At 45.5% G+C, this 17,641-nt stretch overlaps 1 protein-coding gene across 1 annotated transcript in view; it reads left to right on the forward strand.

Annotated features, from left to right (window-relative positions):
• Positions 1-17,641, forward strand: part of TTLL7 (tubulin tyrosine ligase like 7) — a 1,017,987-nt gene that overhangs the window by 772,018 nt on the left and 228,328 nt on the right. The window contains exon 19 of the mRNA XM_078659263.1: positions 1,341-1,475. Within this exon, the coding sequence (XP_078515389.1) occupies positions 1,341-1,475 (135 nt within the window). The remainder of the gene's footprint in view (positions 1-1,340; positions 1,476-17,641) is intronic.

Below are 17,641 nucleotides of genomic sequence, written 5' to 3' on the forward strand. Positions count from 1 at the left end.
CTTTCACCAGGCACACACCACCAGATGTCAGTGCACGCTTTCCCCAGGCACACACACACCACCAGCCGTCGGTGCACGCTTTCACCAGGCACACACACACACACCACCAGCCATCGGTGTACGCTTTCACCAGGCACACACAACACCAGCTGTTAGTGCCCGCTTTTACCAGAAACACACACACACCACCAGCCGTCAGTGCACTCTTTCACCAGGCACACACACCACCAGACGTCAGTGCACGCTTTCACCAGGCACACACACACCACCAGCCGTCAGTACACGCTTTCACCAGCCACACACACACCACCAGCCGTTGATGCACGCTTTCACCAGGAACACACACACACCAGCCGTCAGTGCACGCTTTCACCAGGCACACACACCACCAGCTGTCAGTGCACGCTTTCACCAGGCACACACACCACCAGCCGTCAGTGCACGCTTCCACCAGGCACACACACCTCCAGCCGGCAGTGCACGCTTCCACCAGGAACACACACCACCAGCGATCAGTGCACAATTTCTACCGGCACACACACCACCAACCATCAATGCACACATCAATTGTTAACGCATCCACAATTAACTATTGTAGCAATCGCAGTATGGCGCACTTTACTTTTAAACATATTCATCTAAAGCGCAGCATGCCACCATTGCTACAATTCCAATCCTTTCCTCAGGTTGTGTACTATGAAATGAAGTCTGGGTTAAGTTTCCTGTAAGATGCTCTCTCCTCTCACACCAATATCGATCTGCTTTTCTGTGATGTAATTGACTATCTCACAAGACAATTGCATTTATTAGGGCGTCATGCCTTTGGCGGCATTTCCCTTCATTTCTCAGGACTCCGTTTTCCAGTTCATGTGTCGTAATTTTTTTTTGCCCCACGAGCACAACAGGACTCCTCATAATTCATCATGCGGTATACACGCCACAGCCTACCTTCTTTCTGGTTAGAAGCACGGTTGCTGGAAAAACAGCAGCGCATAATTGAAATGTCACAGTTAGTTTAACGACTCAATCAATCGATGCGTTTATTCGGGAAATGCATTCATTTGGCACAGCAGCATAGGTAATGAAGAAGCCCCAGAGGAGCGAGGTGATTTCATGACGGCCCTCGTTGCTAAAGATATTGTTTGCGAGGAGGCCTAGAACTCGAATGAAAAGCAGGCTGCGCACGCTGTGGGAATGGGCCGCCAAAGCAAGTGTAGAATAACGTTACTTCATTTAAATTCTATTATGAGGTTATGTGCATGTCAAACATCTCTAACAAGATGCTGCTCTGCTGTAGGATTAATCCGCGCTTCCCTAAGAAGATTGTTTTTCTTTTGTAGAGCGAGACGTTGCTGCCTCACAGGACCAAAGAGCAAGAGGAAGAACTGTCAAAGCAGACCCTCGCTGTCCTCAACGACATGAGGATCAGGTTTCCGGGAAAGACAGATGAAGAAGCAGAGGCCATATTGGATGACGTAAGTGCCGGAGATGGTAATCCGACTTTGGTCACCCTCCATGTTTTTCAGGCGTCTCAGGGGCCCGTCTCATAGCAGGTCCTCCTACACCAGGGCTCATGTTCGAAGGGGTGCGCTGGCGCGGCGTTTGCGCTATGATACAGGCTTTTATAATGTAAATAAATAAATGCAATGCTTTACGTAATTCGTGCTACGTGCAAATCTTTAATTACAAAAAAAACTTCACTGTGTGAAAGTAGTAATTGCATTCATTTTAATTGGAGCAATCCGTGTGCTACCCAGGTGAAGTTGAAAGAGACACACATTAAAGCTGCAGCAAATGATTATGAAGGAATAGCATTAGATTAAGACTTACCTTGTTAGGTAACAATTGACTTCTGACAGACATCACTTGGCTTCACTGTTAACGCGGGATTACTGGTTACTAGTTACCTTACCAGATCCCAAACCAAGTCGACTGGATCGTTGGTACCTGTCATTGAGTAAAAGGCAATCTAACAATAGGTCAATTAATTAAGAACTTACACCACTCTAAATGACCACTGACCAGGATTAAGTTTCAAAGATTTAATATAAGGCCAAAGATAACTGAAGATACAAACTTCTTAAAATGAGATTCAGAAGGTAAACTGGTATCACTATGAACATAAATTCTTTGAATAATCTGAGTCTACAAAACAGAATAATGAGTACAAGTTCGAATATCATGAGAGTTGCCAAAATGGATACAAGTTGCAACCTCAGAGTCATTACAGAAAAGAAAATTCAGATTAGTCTGTCCCTACACTACTCTAAGTGACATCCCTACTTAACAAGATCTTTACCCCTCTAGGTGTCAGCCGTGGTGACTTCCTAAGAAGATCACGCACTTCTCTTTGTCTCTTCTCTGATAATGGGTCTCTCCTGATCAGTCTATCTGCCTACCCATCCGCTTCCTTAGGCTCCCAAAATCATCTGCTCTGCTCTGCTCTGCTCTGCTCTCCACCCGGGTCGCTTTCCCTAATACAAAATCACATTTCCGATAGGAACGCCCCTTGGGACGCCCCTCACGTGGTACTTCTTTGCGCGGTAAACTCCATGATGGTACTCTTCAAGACCCTCGTTATCCTTGACCTTGGTTCCCAGGCTTCTTCTCCAGTGCGCCGGTACCTCCTGAAATTCCTGAAGACTCCTACAGGCCTGCGCCAAGCGCCACTGAACAAGGCTCTATTCATTTCGACTGATTAGGACCCCTCGCACCTGCATACAGGCCATCCTACAGTGGGCCTCAAATTCCAAGCTCCACCATATCTATAGGTCATAAAGCATATGGAAAGCTCTGTACTTGGCACCTCTCGACTTCTCCTCTAACGAGCACATTACAGATCAAAGGAGCAGTTCGGGCCTACTTGATTTACATGAAGCGGGTCCCTGCACTCTGAAAACATTTAACTTGATTAAACAGCATTCTTAACTAACATACGTTTCTTAAAACACACATCTATAAAGCATATATTTCAAATTAAATTCGATAATACATTTTGGAAGAACCACGTTAACCCCACCTCACATTATTTTAGCAGCACGTTTAGATTTTCTGTGAATTGCCATGAGGCCTACACAATATACTGGTTTGTAAAGTTCCACTTAACTCTTACAGGATTCCTTTAACATGAGAACGTGAGGTTTTCATATTCATTCCAACATTTCTACATTAGTCTCACACTGTTATGATTATTGTTACCCTACTTAAACACTCTATACGTTTCTCTACTAAATATAAGACACTCTGGTGCAAGGAATATGTTAATTAACTACGTGCTTGTAAATATGGTGCACTTATACATTTTTTTTCAGATTTGTGCTCTCTCAGTCCCCCCTTTGATGACCTTCAGGGGTCATCACCATCAAAACACCATCACAAAAATGTAGGACTCTTCAAAGTGAAGTCGTGGCAGTACCACTTCTTTTCATTGTCTCCAATGCCTTCAGACTCTTATATTGTGTATCTTGCATTGCTGTCAACCTTTTCTCCTGTTCTCTCATAGATCTTTGCAATCTGTTTGCTCTATACCACTGATACAAACGCACCAATCCCCACAAAGTGATTACACAAATCACAATTATGATGATGGGCTTCAATATGTACCAAACGATACCCTTTCCTAGATTGGCAAACCAACTTCCAACTTTACCCATTCCATGACCTACTTTTTCCCACACATTTACTTTTGTCAAATCCTCAATTTCGTGGTGTATGGCAGTGATGTTTCGTATATACTTTTCTAAAGGTTTTGAATTGTCCGGAATGTAAGTGCAGCACTCCTGGACCTTCAAAGCCTTACAGACTCCTCCCTCTTTGGCTAACAGAACGTCTAAAGCAAGTCGGTTCTGAAGAACCATTGCCCTGATCGATTGCATCTCACCTTCCACCAGCATTAATGATCTAGCAGTACTAGCAGATAACCTATCTACGACTGTAGCTAGTCTTCTAATTTTGATGTCATTCAGTATCACTCCCAAGATAGGGAATGCAGCACCAAATACATCCCCAATTACTTCTTCTGCTCCTAACCCTCTCTTTCCTCTTGTTGGTATTCCTCTCTTGGTCGATTCTAAATTCTCAACATGATATATTTTGGGGAAGACAATTGCTAGATAGCATGATCCGTACCAATTATCTGGTAACCTCACATAAGCATTTCTTCCACATACAAAATATACATTTGGTATGGCTTGCATCTCTTTCAAAAAGTCTTTGGAGTAATACTCCAACTGGAAAGCATGTTCACAACTAACTTCCCCTACAAACAAATTCTCATAATAGGAGTAACTTCTGTGTATACATAGTTTCCCCCTTTTCTCTTTATCTAAAGCAATTGGACCCTTGCTACCTTTCCTCTGGTGTTCCCTTTCTTCCTTGGTCCAATCTGTCTCCCATTGTCCTGAAGCTTTCTGAATATTCTGCCTTCTGTATCGAGTATCCACCTGCCCTATAAACTTTTTCTCAATTTCTGACACTTGACAAGTCAGATTATTTCTTCGGGCATGTGAAGTATCTAACGTTCTCCATGGAATGAACCATTTGTGTAATCTGTCTTCGCTCTTGTAATAGCCCCACTTGTTCAGATGCTTGTAATTTGCGACCTCTGGCAAAGTCGAGTCGAAGTTCGAGAAATAATACTCAAATCCTTCTCGTCCATAGAATATGCTCAACAACAAACTGCATGTTATTCCATATGTCAATGGAAGATGATGGTATCTGATACCCTCATCCACAGAAGCTGGTAACTTCATACAAACGTAGCAGTTCTTCGCCTCCATGACATCAATGTACTCGTAAAGTAATTTGGCATAAGCATTTGACCTGAAATTTCCCTGTGACTCGTCTGTGTGTAACCTTTTTATTTCTGCATCTAACAACGTTTTGTCTTTATCATTGATGTTTCCCTTATAATTAACAGTAGTAGTTCTCGGTGTTGACACTCCCTTGACTTCTTTGACTGCAGTTGCATCCCTCTCGTGTCCCACTATGTATGAGACAGTAACCACTAAAACTATCAGAGAAATCACTACTCCTAAAAGTGTGCCAACTATACATTTTGCCCTGCGGTTCGGGTTGCCAGCCTCCATGTTCTCAAACAGTGCAACTTTGGACGTTCTTCTAGCATCAACTTCTCCTTCTTTTCCGAACAAAGTCTTTCTTTCAATCAATGTCTCTCTTTTGAACACTTGGAAGCTGATAATTGGCTTTGCACAACAGTTTAAAGTCCTGTACAAAATAGACAACCCTAGCCCTTCTCCGTCCTCTAAAAGGAAGACCCTACCATTTTCTTCTTCCACTCGGCGCTAGGTTATCTTGCAGCAATATTTACAAGTTCTTTTCAAGAATTCTTTATCAGCCTGAAGCTAAAAATGGTTCAAGGAGGGACTCCACATCCTCATAAATGTCCATACGAAGAAGTATTCCCTCAAATTCTGGACAGTTCTTGCAACAACATGGAAATTCAACTGTTTCTAGGATTCTTCTTCTTATTTCGCTCTGGTCAAGTGGACGGACGAAATTGAGAGTTAACGTTTTTTCAATTTCCACTCCTGGTACTATCAGTTCTACATCCACAGTTTCAAAGGGGTCCATTCTGACCAAGATCACTTTCTTCACTTTCCCAGTTCTGCGCCCCTTTGAAGACATTTACAATAAGATTATTAATCCAAGACAATGAGCGTGCCAAGAACTTCCACTACTCGCTCAAGCATTTCCAATCGAAGAAGAGTTCCCTCCAATATTGGATATCGCGAACAGCAAACTGGAAAATCAACTGTCTCTAAGATCAATTTTCTTATCCCGCTCAAGAGAGGGGGGTAGACGATGTTGAGTGTCAGCAACCTTTCGGCCTCCACCCCCGGTAGCAGGAACAGTATTTGCACTGTGATGATCGGATCAGTTCTGATCAGGTTCACTTCCCTGACCCTCCCGGTTCTGTGTCCCACGGACATCTGCAACGAGGTAGGTCCAATCAGGAGTAGAGTATCTTCTACTAGGCACTCGCACCCTCCTTGACCTTCTAGGACCTTCCTGGGCTTGATCCTGGGTATCTTCTTCTGGATCCGAGTCTTCGGATATAGGAGCAAGAGTTTCTTCCTGGGCCGACCTTAAGCTTAGCCTCCTTCTTCTTTCCGGCCAAGTGGCAGCTCCAAGCCTTATTCTCCTATTTCTCGTCCTCACACTCGGTTCTTGATCGCTCTGGTACTGATCTGTGTCTGAATCGTATTCACTGCTGCTCTCTCCTTCAGTTGCGTCTTCAGTCTCACTGCCGTCCTGTCTTCTCTCTTCTTCTGGATCCGATGCGTTCCCCACTTCTTCCGACACCCCCTCAGCCGATCCGATCCCCTCTTGTGACTCTTCTTCCACTTCTGGACTTTCGCCTGGGATGGGAGCTGTTTCTTCTAGAGGTGCTGGAACTCTTCGAGTATGGGATGCATGGATCCAATTTGGCAGCCCCCCGCACTTCACCGCGGTGTTCGTGATCAGGATTACCTGAAAGGGCCCACGCCAACGTACATCTAGGCAGTTCTTCCGGACGTGCTTCTTGACCAACACCCAATCTCCTGGGTTCAGATCATGACATAGATTCCTTGATGCTGGAACTTCAGCCGCATGCACCTGAAGGGACACAGAATGGATGGCGTCAGACAGTCCTTTACAATAATCCAAGATCAGATCATCTGTAATATTCAATAGGGCAGCAGTTGGAACCGTGGGAAGTCTCATGGCCCTCCCCATCAGAATCTCGTGTGGGGAGAGACCTGTCCTCCTGTCAGGGGTGCTGCGCATGCTCATGAGCACTAAAGGAAGAGCATCTGGCCAACTCAAAGATGTGGATGCCACTACTTTAGCCAATCTATTCTTCAGAGTGCCGTTCACTTGTTCCACAATTCCTGAAGCTTCTGGTCGATAACTACAATGCAGTTTCTGATCAATCTTTAGTGTGGAGCACAACATCTTCACTATTTCGCTGTTAAAATGTTTTCCTCTGTCCGATTCCAGAGAGGCAGGCACCCCGAAGCGCGGTATCAACTCCCTGAGCAACAATTTAGCCACTGTGAGTGTATCGCACCTACGTGTAGGGTACGCTTCAACCCATCTGGAAAATACACAGACAACCACCAACACATACCTAAGGCGGTTAACTCTTGCCATTTCAATAAAGTCTAGTTGCATTCTATTGAAAGGTCCCCCCGACCTCCCAATGTGACTCAGTGTGACTGGTGTCCGTTTGCCTACGTTCAGTTGTTGGCAGGTAACACATCGTTTGCATACTGATTCTGCTGCTATTCTAAATTTAGGGCAATACCAAGTCTGCCTAAACACTCTCATCATAGCGTCTCTTCCCAAATGTACTGGACCATGTATTTCTCTTGCCATGGGATTAGCTAATTCTTCAGGTAACACAGCCCTCCCATCTGCTGAAACCCAAAAATCCATTTCACTTCGCACACAACCTGCTGTTTCCCATGCCTTTTTCTCAGTTTCTGGTGCGTTCTCCTGCATTACCCTTAAATCTTCCCAGGTATCCACGGTCTCTAACATCATGCTCAATTCTGTCTTTTCTTCAGCACCATCAATTTCCACTTTTGAGAAAGAATAATTTTGTTCCGCACAGTAGCGTGCGACCTCATCAGCGTACCTGTTGCCTTGTGATACAAAGTCTGTATTCTTGGTGTGAGCTACACATTTCACTATCGCTATGGCAACTGGACCTTGTAATGCTTCTAACAATAATCGTACAAATTCTCCATTTCGAATGGGCGAACCAGAGGAGGTCATGTAACCTCTCTGAGACCACAACTGCCCGAAATCATGAACCACACCGAAACCATATTGGCTGTCAGTGTATATGGTGACTCTCTTTCCGTTTCCTGCTATACAGGCACGAGTTAGGGCAACAATTTCTGCTACCTGTGCGGAATGTACTCCTTCCAGGCAAGCGGCTTCCACAACTCCAGTAATGGTACAAACAGCATAAGCTGCTCTCAACCGACCAGTATCGTCTCTTAAACATGAGCCATCAACAAAATAAATCTTATCAGGGTCAGACAACGGCTCATCCACAATATCTGGTCTGGGTTTCGTGCATAGTTCAGTCACATCAAGGCAATCGTGGTCTTCACATCCTTCGCCTTCTATTACAGTAGGTAATGGCATCAAAGTAGCAGGATTCAAGACAGAGCATCTCCTGAGGGTCACGTTCTCCGCGGCAAGAATAACTTGCTCGTAGCGCGTGAGCCTGCTATTGGTCAGATGCTGCGTCTTCGTCCTGGTCATTAACAATTCTACAGAATGCGGTACATACACCACTAACGGATGTCCCATCACAATACTTTCACTTCTTTCAATGCTGACACCCGTTGCAGCAACGGATTTGAGACATCCGGGCAACGCTGCGGCTACTGGATCTAATGTAGCCGAAAAATATGCAACTGGTCTACGGGCATTTCCGTGGGTCTGTGCCAAGACTGACAAAGCACATCCCTCTCTCTCACAGCAATAGAGTGAAAATGATTTCTCGTAATCGGGCATTCCCAGAGCCGGAGCACGGCACAAATCGTCTCGCAGCTGCAAGAACGCCACCAGGCATTCGTCGTCCCATGGTACCGGATCACTCACCTCCTTGTGCGTCAGTTTCTGCAAGGGTTTCGCTTTCAGTGAAAAGTTAACTATCCACTGTCGGCAGTAACCCACCATCCCTAGGAACATTCTAACTTCTCTCTGTGTTGTAGGCGCATTCATCTTCATTATCGCCTCAATCCTCTCTGGGGACACCTTGCGTTTTCCTTTTTCTAACCGGTGCCCCAAATACTGTACTTCTGTCAGACAATACTGCAACTTGCTCGGAGATACATTATGTCCATTTTCAGCTAAATGGTTCAATAAGGCAATGGAACCTACTTTACAAGCTTCCTCAGTCTCTGACGCAACAAGTAGGTCATCTATGTACTGGACCAGAACCGAATTCTGCGGCAGTACTAGATTTTCGAGATTCTTCTTCAACAACTGGTTGAAGATGGATGGGCTATCTGTGAATCCTTGTGGGATTCGACACCATGTTAAAACGCGATCTTCCATTTTAAAAGCGAAAAGATACCTGCTCTCTTCATCCAATGGGATTGAAAAGAAAGCCTGGCAGAGATCTATCACTGTGAACCATTCAGCTTGACATGGTATTTGAAACAGTATCACTGATGGATTCGGTACCACGGGGCAACATGAAACGACTATATTGTTAATTTTTCGTAAATCCTGAACTATCCTGAACTTCCCGCTAGGTTTCTGCAAACCCATAATCGGGGAGTTACAAGGACTACCCACAATTTCTTTCAGTATTCCCTGTTGTATCATTGACTCGATCACAGGTTTTATTCCTGCAATCGTTTCCTGGGACAATTTGTATTGAGGCGTTCTTGGAAACTCGGCATTTGGTTTTACCATTATTTTTACCGGTTCTACCCCTTTAATCAATCCTATTTCATCTCCTGTGAAATCCCATACCTCTGACGCCACTGCATCTCGTAAGTCTTGGGGAAGATCTTCTACTGTCAGAGTAGGATATAGTTCTATACAAGATTTTGAATTGGCTACCTTGAAAGTAGCATCGTCGTCTGTAGTCTGTACCTCCACTCCTTGCGGGGTGCAGTATATTGTGCAGTTCAATTTGCACAGTAAATCCCTTCCTAACAGACATACAGGACTCGAATCACAAACCACAAACTGATGTTCGTTCATATGGTTTCCTATCTTCACAGACACTGGTTCTGTCAAAGGACTAGTCAGCCTTTTGTTTGCGACTCCTACCACCTGAATTGTTTCCCCTGACATCGGCAAGTCTGGAACCACCGCTGATCTCAGAGTTGATCGAGTAGCCCCAGTATCCACTAAGAACGCTGTAGGACACCCTGCCACCTCTGCCTCAACAAACGGCCCTCTCTGATCCACTTCTAAGACTGCCCCGAGGGTGCAATCCTCCTCACTACTCACACGTTGTCCTGTCAATGGATCAATGTAATAACACTTTTCTTCCTCGATAAAGAGAGGCATTTGTTTGAAGACCTTTCCCCCTGTCGATATTTTCGGTGGCTGTGGGAACTGGGCTCGTGGAGCCGACGTCCCCCCTTTGGCCACCTTGCTTCCCGAAACTGTCACCTTTGGAGCTGGAACTTCTTGAGCCTGCTCTTCTACTTCTAGCTCTCCATTTTCGGGGTTAAAGGGACACTCGCGTCGCCAATGTCCCACCTGGTGACACAAATGGCACTTTGTCGTTTTCTTTAAAGTGGCGAAGTCTACCCTAGGTCTCTGCCCTTCTTCATTGTCTTTGTTCTGACCGTTGGGCTTTCGTCCCATCCCCTGCTTCTGCTGTCCACCTTTTCCGGCTGACTGCATTTGCACCACCATCAATTTCTCCTTTAGATTCTTGGCTTTAGAATCTATCTCATCACTACAGTATCTCGCATAACGCAGGATCTCATCTAGTGGTTTGTTTTGCCAGCAAATTAAATGTTGTTGGATCATCAAACAAATATCTGGCCTCAGCCCCAAAACGAACTTTGACACAAACTGCCCTATGTCTTTGGGGTCCATTACATCTAGTCCACTATACTGTTTGAATATTTTCAGTAATCTCTCATAAAACTCGTGGACTGTCTCCTTGGGTTCCTGCCTTGTTCTGTCTATTTTTACCCAATCTATATCCTGTGGAGGCACTTTATCCTTTAACCAGGCTATTACTCTTTCGTACTTCTCCATGACACTGTCCGATGGTCCATTAGTTCTAGCATTCCTCTCAGGCTCTTCATTTGGCCACTGGACACTAATCTTGCACGTTACCCACAAATCCCCTGGAACCACAATGTCGAACAAGGTGTTCAAATCAATCCACAATACTTTGGAGATCTTTACAAACCTTTCTACCTGCTTATACCACTCTACTGGATTTTCCCTCAACTTCGGAAATGAGTTGGTAAATGCAGCTAAGTCTCCTCTACTCCAGGGCACATGTACATCATTTCCGTTTGATATCTCTCGCAAAGGGAATGCCTCCATCTGCATTACCCTTCCCTCTGGGGTCATCACACTTGTACTCCGCCTAACAGTGCCCTTTTTCGACCACCTCTCTTCCCATTTGTCCAGTTCTCTCCACACCCTTATTCCCGATACCAATTCTCTTATGTGTGTTTTTAATCCGGTAGTTCTCTTCTCATCTAAGTCTTGGTCCGAGTACTGTAATCTGTGGTTACTCTGCAATGCCCTTGTCCTAGATAGATCTACGGCATACCTGTCTGCCAAACTGGTCAGTTTCTCATGAAACGCTCTAGCTTTCCTAGTAATATCCTTCGCTATGAACAGTAGCTCATCCTGTTCGTACAAATCGATCCTTTCTAAAGGCACCGTCCCTTCTATAATCTCGTCTAGATCGGATTTTAGACTGGAGACATCAAGCCTTTTGACTTTTATCGCAGCCTTTAGTACCTCAGCTCCGGATGCTCCTTCCACATCCCTCCCGTCCCAGCTCCTAGTCCTGCGCCTAGGCACTGGTGAGTTATATGGAGTCCTCCCCTGCTCCCATCTCTCTAGGTCCCATGCCTTTCCATCTTCTCAGGGTGGATAGTGAAACACTCCCTCGCGCCTCCTAGCCCCGCGTTCCCCATCCTGTCTAACTTCACTGGATACCTGGTAAGGTGTTCCGTTACTCCCTCTTTCTTCCTCATGCGTCTGTGACCTCCGATCACTCGATGTATGACGTGACCTTTCACTGTTCCCTCTTTGCCAGTGCTGTACATTTTCCCCAGGCGCGTGTGTGTGATGAGTGCACCTAAACCTATCCCTGTACTCTTGCGTTCTTTGGTCTCCCTCTGTTTGCATGAGGCGAGACACCTCCTCACACTCCATACTCCTACCATTTTGCTCCTGCTGTTCCCTCCCATTCATCGGACAGGTAACTCCTCTGTTCTCTTGACTTGGACCTTCTCGGCCCTGACTGCTTTCGCTGGCCCCACAATGGGATACAGTCCCGCTACCTCTATTTTCCCACTCTGGTTCTGTTCTTGACCTGTTACTTGGGGTTACCGCGGACCCATCCCATTCCCTCAAATCAGCTCTTAATTCTGTATAGGACTTTGGCTGCGGTCCCCTTAGATCCATTGGTCCTCTCGGACCTCCCTGTCCTGAATTGGGACCTACAGTTGTATCTAATAGGGTATTCCAAGTTACCGATCCTGGCAATTGTTTCCATGCATTTGTCACATTATTCCTCCTCCCCATCTCAGTCCTTTCTCTATCCAATTGCCTCTGTTCTTCCTCTCTTTCTCTCTCAGAGTTATAGATCGATACTATAGGTCCTATGGTAACAGGCACTTGAAGAGCATCTGGCAATCCAACAGACTCAACCCTTTCGGTGGTTGGCGTTTTCTGCACCACAAACCTTCCCACTACACTCTGTACCGTGTTGTTGTGAGGTGTCTCCTCGCCTTTGATAGGTGTCCATTCTGTTACGGGGAGTGGTGTATACCCCTCTATGACAATTCCACCTTCCCTTGCGAGTCCCCTATCTTCAATCTCTCCCACTCTCGGAGGTGGTCTGTCTAACAGCAACCTGTTTATCAGGTTGTCTTCCGATTCACTTTCTTCGTCCTCTTCCATGAGGTTTCCTCCTCCTCCCACCTCCCTCATGGGATACAATTTCTCTACTTCAATAGCCTGTATCCTCCACCTCTTTGCCTCCTCGTCCCATTTGGAATCTCGCACTGCTCTTACCGATCGCGTCAGTCTTTGTTGACGCCTGTTCAAATTTCGGTCGTGCGCTGCCCTAATCCATGCATTAAGGGCCTCAAACTGTGTTGGTCTAGGCGAGGGTTTCAATGAGGACATGGTTGCTTTTAGCCGATGCAACACCTCTAACTTAAACGTCCCGTACTTCGGGAACTGCATTTCTTCACCCCCCTCCGTAAGCTTATTCCAAGTCCCAATCCATAATATGGTATGCAGCCCCACATTCGTTGCCATATAATGAGCTGGTGTACCCTCCGGCGGAGCCTCTTCCCCGTAATAATGTTCACTTCTTTTTCTTTTAAAAATCCCTTTCAAACACTTAAAGCACTTCATGATTTCTCTTTTCTCCGCTTTTGTTTACTTCCTGATGACAATCCACCAATCTCAGCGCGGTTCTCACTAACTGGCCTATCCGTGCGCGGCTTTCCTCCGACGTCACTCTAGCCGCCCAACCAGAGCGCGGCTTTAGCTAACGTCACACCAACCGCTCAATCACAGCGCGGCTCTAGCCGACGTCACCCCTCCCCCTTCGCAGCAGTTCCCCTCCTTTCTCAGCTCGTCTCCTCGGTCATGCACGCGTCCCATTCATACTCTGAAAAATGACTACTTCCGTCCAAGCGATCACCTTTCTTGACTGTACGCCCACAGTCTTTTCTGTAGTTGTCACCTTAACTTGACGAAATGTCTTTCCGTCCAGACAATCGCCTTCTCTGATAGGTTACTCACACACAGTAACTTTCGACCAGCGTCCGTTACTCATACGCTCACTCTTACACTCCCCCTATCTCGGTCCCACGGCGGTCAATGGTACCTCGTGACCTCCGTACTGCGGTCGACAACTACTCGGGATGTTCGATACACCCAAACCACTTAAGCTCTGGCCTGAACTTAAGATTTGCCAGTTCACCCGTTTACCAGGTTTACCGGTTCACCAGGTTGCGCGCGCTCACAACCTTCTCTCAATCACACTACAGGCATTCAACTCCGCAAGACATTACACTACAAATACAACACAAAACACCGCAATCTGTTCACGCATGACCCTTGTTATACTCACTCTCCTCCGATACTGCTGCTTTTCTCGCACCGTCTGCACCTTCGGCGCACGATTCTTCCGCTGCTCTTCTCTCGATGTCTAGGGGCCTTGGGGTAAACTAACCTCTCTAGATTACCTTCCTCAAGAAGATAACCATCCTACCTGCTACCAACTGTTAACGCGGGATTACTGGTTACTAGTTACCTTACCAGATCCCAAACCAAGTCGACTGGATCGTTGGTACCTGTCATTGAGTAAAAGGCAATCTAACAATAGGTCAATTAATTAAGAACTTACACCACTCTAAATGACCACTGACCAGGATTAAGTTTCAAAGATTTAATATAAGGCCAAAGATAACTGAAGATACAAACTTCTTAAAATGAGATTCAGAAGGTAAACTGGTATCACTATGAACATAAATTCTTTGAATAATCTGAGTCTACAAAACAGAATAATGAGTACAAGTTCGAATATCATGAGAGTTGCCAAAATGGATACAAGTTGCAACCTCAGAGTCATTACAGAAAAGAAAATTCAGATTAGTCTGTCCCTACACTACTCTAAGTGACATCCCTACTTAACAAGATCTTTACCCCTCTAGGTGTCAGCCGTGGTGACTTCCTAAGAAGATCACGCACTTCTCTTTGTCTCTTCTCTGATAATGGGTCTCTCCTGATCAGTCTATCTGCCTACCCATCCGCTTCCTTAGGCTCCCAAAATCATCTGCTCTGCTCTCCACCCGGGTCGCTTTCCCTAATACAAAATCACATTTCCGATAGGAACGCCCCTTGGGACGCCCCTCACGTGGTACTTCTTTGCGCGGTAAACTCCATGATGGTACTCTTCAAGACCCTCGTTATAGTTGACCTTGGTTCCCAGGCTTCTTCTCCAGTGCGCCGGTACCTCCTGAAATTCCTGAAGACTCCTACAGGCCTGCGCCAAGCGCCACTGTACAAGGCTCTATTCATTTCGACTGATTAGGACCCCTCGCACCTGCATACAGGCCATCCTACAGTGGGCCTCAAATTCCAAGCTCCACCATATCTATAGGTCATAAAGCATATGGAAAGCTCTGTACTTGGCACCTCTCGACTTCTCCTCTAACGAGCACATTACAGATCAAAGGAGCATCCCTATCAGTTCGGGCCTACTTGATTTACATGAAGCGGGTCCCTGCACTCTGAAAACATTTAACTTGATTTAAACAGCATTCTTAACTAACATACGTTTCTTAAAACACACATCTATAAAGCATATATTTCAAATTAAATTCGATAATACATTTTGGAAGAACCACGTTAACCCCACCTCACATTATTTTAGCAGCACGTTTAGATTTTCTGTGAATTGCCATGAGGCCTACACAATATACTGGTTTGTAAAGTTCCACTTAACTCTTACAGGATTCCTTTAACATGAGAACGTGAGGTTTTCATATTCATTCCAACATTTCTACATTAGTCTCACACTGTTACGATTATTGTTACCCTACTTAAACACTCTATATGTTTCTCTACTAAATATAAGACACTCTGGTGCAAGGAATATGTTAATTAACTACGTGCTTGTAAATATGGTGCACTTATACATTTTTTTTCAGTTTGTGCTCTCTCATCACTGTCATTAAAAAATTGGAGCCACACACCTCTCGTTAACCTTGACACCTGATTACATAGGACAACATCTTTTTGCATCTTTAATAATGTTGTTTTCCCTCTTGGCCAATTTAAACCAAACAACTTTTCTAATGAGTTTTCTGACAGCAAAGTGTGGTGGGACAATACTTAAAAAGACTGAAGGAAAGATCAGCAGAGGTTAATGGCACTGAGACATTTACGTCATTGGTGCCTTTTTATGATTTGGTGAAATTTCATCCTTCCGTTCCTGGTATACAGGGCATAATGTCAGTATCAATTATGTTTGCACCAATACTCTTATCTTTCCTTCTTTCCTCGCAATCTGACGCATCGGTGAGCTACCCTGCTCCTCTTTGCGCCACAGCAAATCTTTGAGCCCAATTCTAAAGGGAACTGACAGTGAGATTTTGCAGGCAGAGCCTCAGTGTCCTGGTGTGGATTAGATTCCTCCTTGCCAGTGACAATGGGCTCTCAGATGAAAAAGTGCAGCTAGTGGACACATCAGTAAAATGTGGGGGGTGGAGTCACAACAGTGAGCAGCACAGCTACTGGAGTACTCATGTGAGGAGCACCATTGGACATGGAAGACCTGTTAAGGTGAAATGGTGATCATGCATCACAGTTAGGGGTCAGACCAGTGAATAGCACAGTGTGAGAAACACAGGAGCCCCGGGATGCTCTCCTGAGGTAAACACTTGCTATATGGCCTCTACGGTGAAAAGCACCGCAGGGAAGGAAGTAGTTAGTGTGAAGCTCTGCTTGGGCTACTGGAAGATGCCTTCACAAATGGGAAGAACACTTTTGGACTTGCGAGCCAATGGGGTGAGTAGCACAACACGGTTAGGGCAATCTAGTAAGAAGGACCGCTGTCGGAAACTCCAGTGGGAATTCCAGCTCAAACACATCTGGGGTGGAAAAAAGGTAGTCTTCTGAGAAGGACTACATGGAGAATATTGCAATGATAAGCACTCTTCTAGGAAGCACAGCTGCAATATTCTGAGGAGCAAATGTAGCCAGCATCACAAAGAGCTAGATAAACCATATATTATACTCTAACACAATATGTAAATACCAGTGTAGCCCAGTAAGAAAAACAAGAAACTACTTTAAGAGACACGATTGGATATGAGAGGGATGGATTAGTACCAGAGCTCTGAATTGAGGCTTTGGCATCAGCAAAGGGAGATTTCTGGTGTGTACATTGGTGTGTACATTGGTGATTTCTGGTGGTGGTTGGCAAAAAGGTAAAAGCAAAGATGGGTAGAAAGTTAGGGAATGTGAATGGATGTTTACGATCAAACGGTGGCAGAGACGGGATTTGTACAGCATGAAAGAGAGGAGTGCATAGGAAACATGGAAGTGGTGGTGTTAAGTGGTAGATGTACAGTTTGTGTTAGGATGTTCACAAGGAAAGACGTTGTTGGTAGTGCTGGTTGGGAGTATGACTATATGGAGAAGTGGAGATTGTCACTGGAGAAAGGCTAGTGGTTGTTGGACGAAAATATTTTAATGCAATTGGTAGTATGAGCTTCAGAAGAGGTTTGTGGTGGTTTGGAGAAAAGACTAGAGGCACTACTGGAGTGTACACAGTGGGAGATGTGTGTGTTGGGGCAATGAGGTGATTACGGAGGTAACCAGGGGTGTGCAGAGGGAGGTACGGTATTAGAATGTGGCAGAGTTCTCTGTATTTAGGATACCTCAGGCACTTGAAACACTTTCGCTCTCCTCTGTAGTTTGTACTGTCTGTCAGAGCAGGGCCTTTCCGCACCACAGGGCTACTTTCCCAGTTCAACGGCAGATTCATGCCAACTATGGCATTCTTCCAGGCCTTTGGTGGTGGAATAAATACATTAGGGGTTTCTCTTGGTCAAGTGAAACCCCTCTCTCCATGTATAAGACACCTGCACAACTAGCCCCCTTGTCCTGCATTCTCCTCTCTTTCCCCTGTTCGTGCTCACAGAGTGCTTCGATACAAAAGGGGATGATGGACGGAGCGTTAGAGCAAATCAAACACTCACCCCCAGTCAACTGATCTGGGTTTAATCCATCACCATTCTTTAGCCCACTCAGCCACCCCAGTTCAGACATGGCTATATGCAAATCAGTCTGACCCTGTGCCTCATGGGAACAGTCCAGCCCGAACTGCCAAGCCATGTCTTCCCTGGACCGGAAACAAGCATCCTGGGAC

The sequence above is a fragment of the Lissotriton helveticus genome, chromosome 1_1 (genome assembly GCF_964261635.1).
Source record: "Lissotriton helveticus chromosome 1_1, aLisHel1.1, whole genome shotgun sequence".
NCBI classification, from domain to species: Eukaryota; Metazoa; Chordata; class Amphibia; order Caudata; family Salamandridae; genus Lissotriton; species Lissotriton helveticus.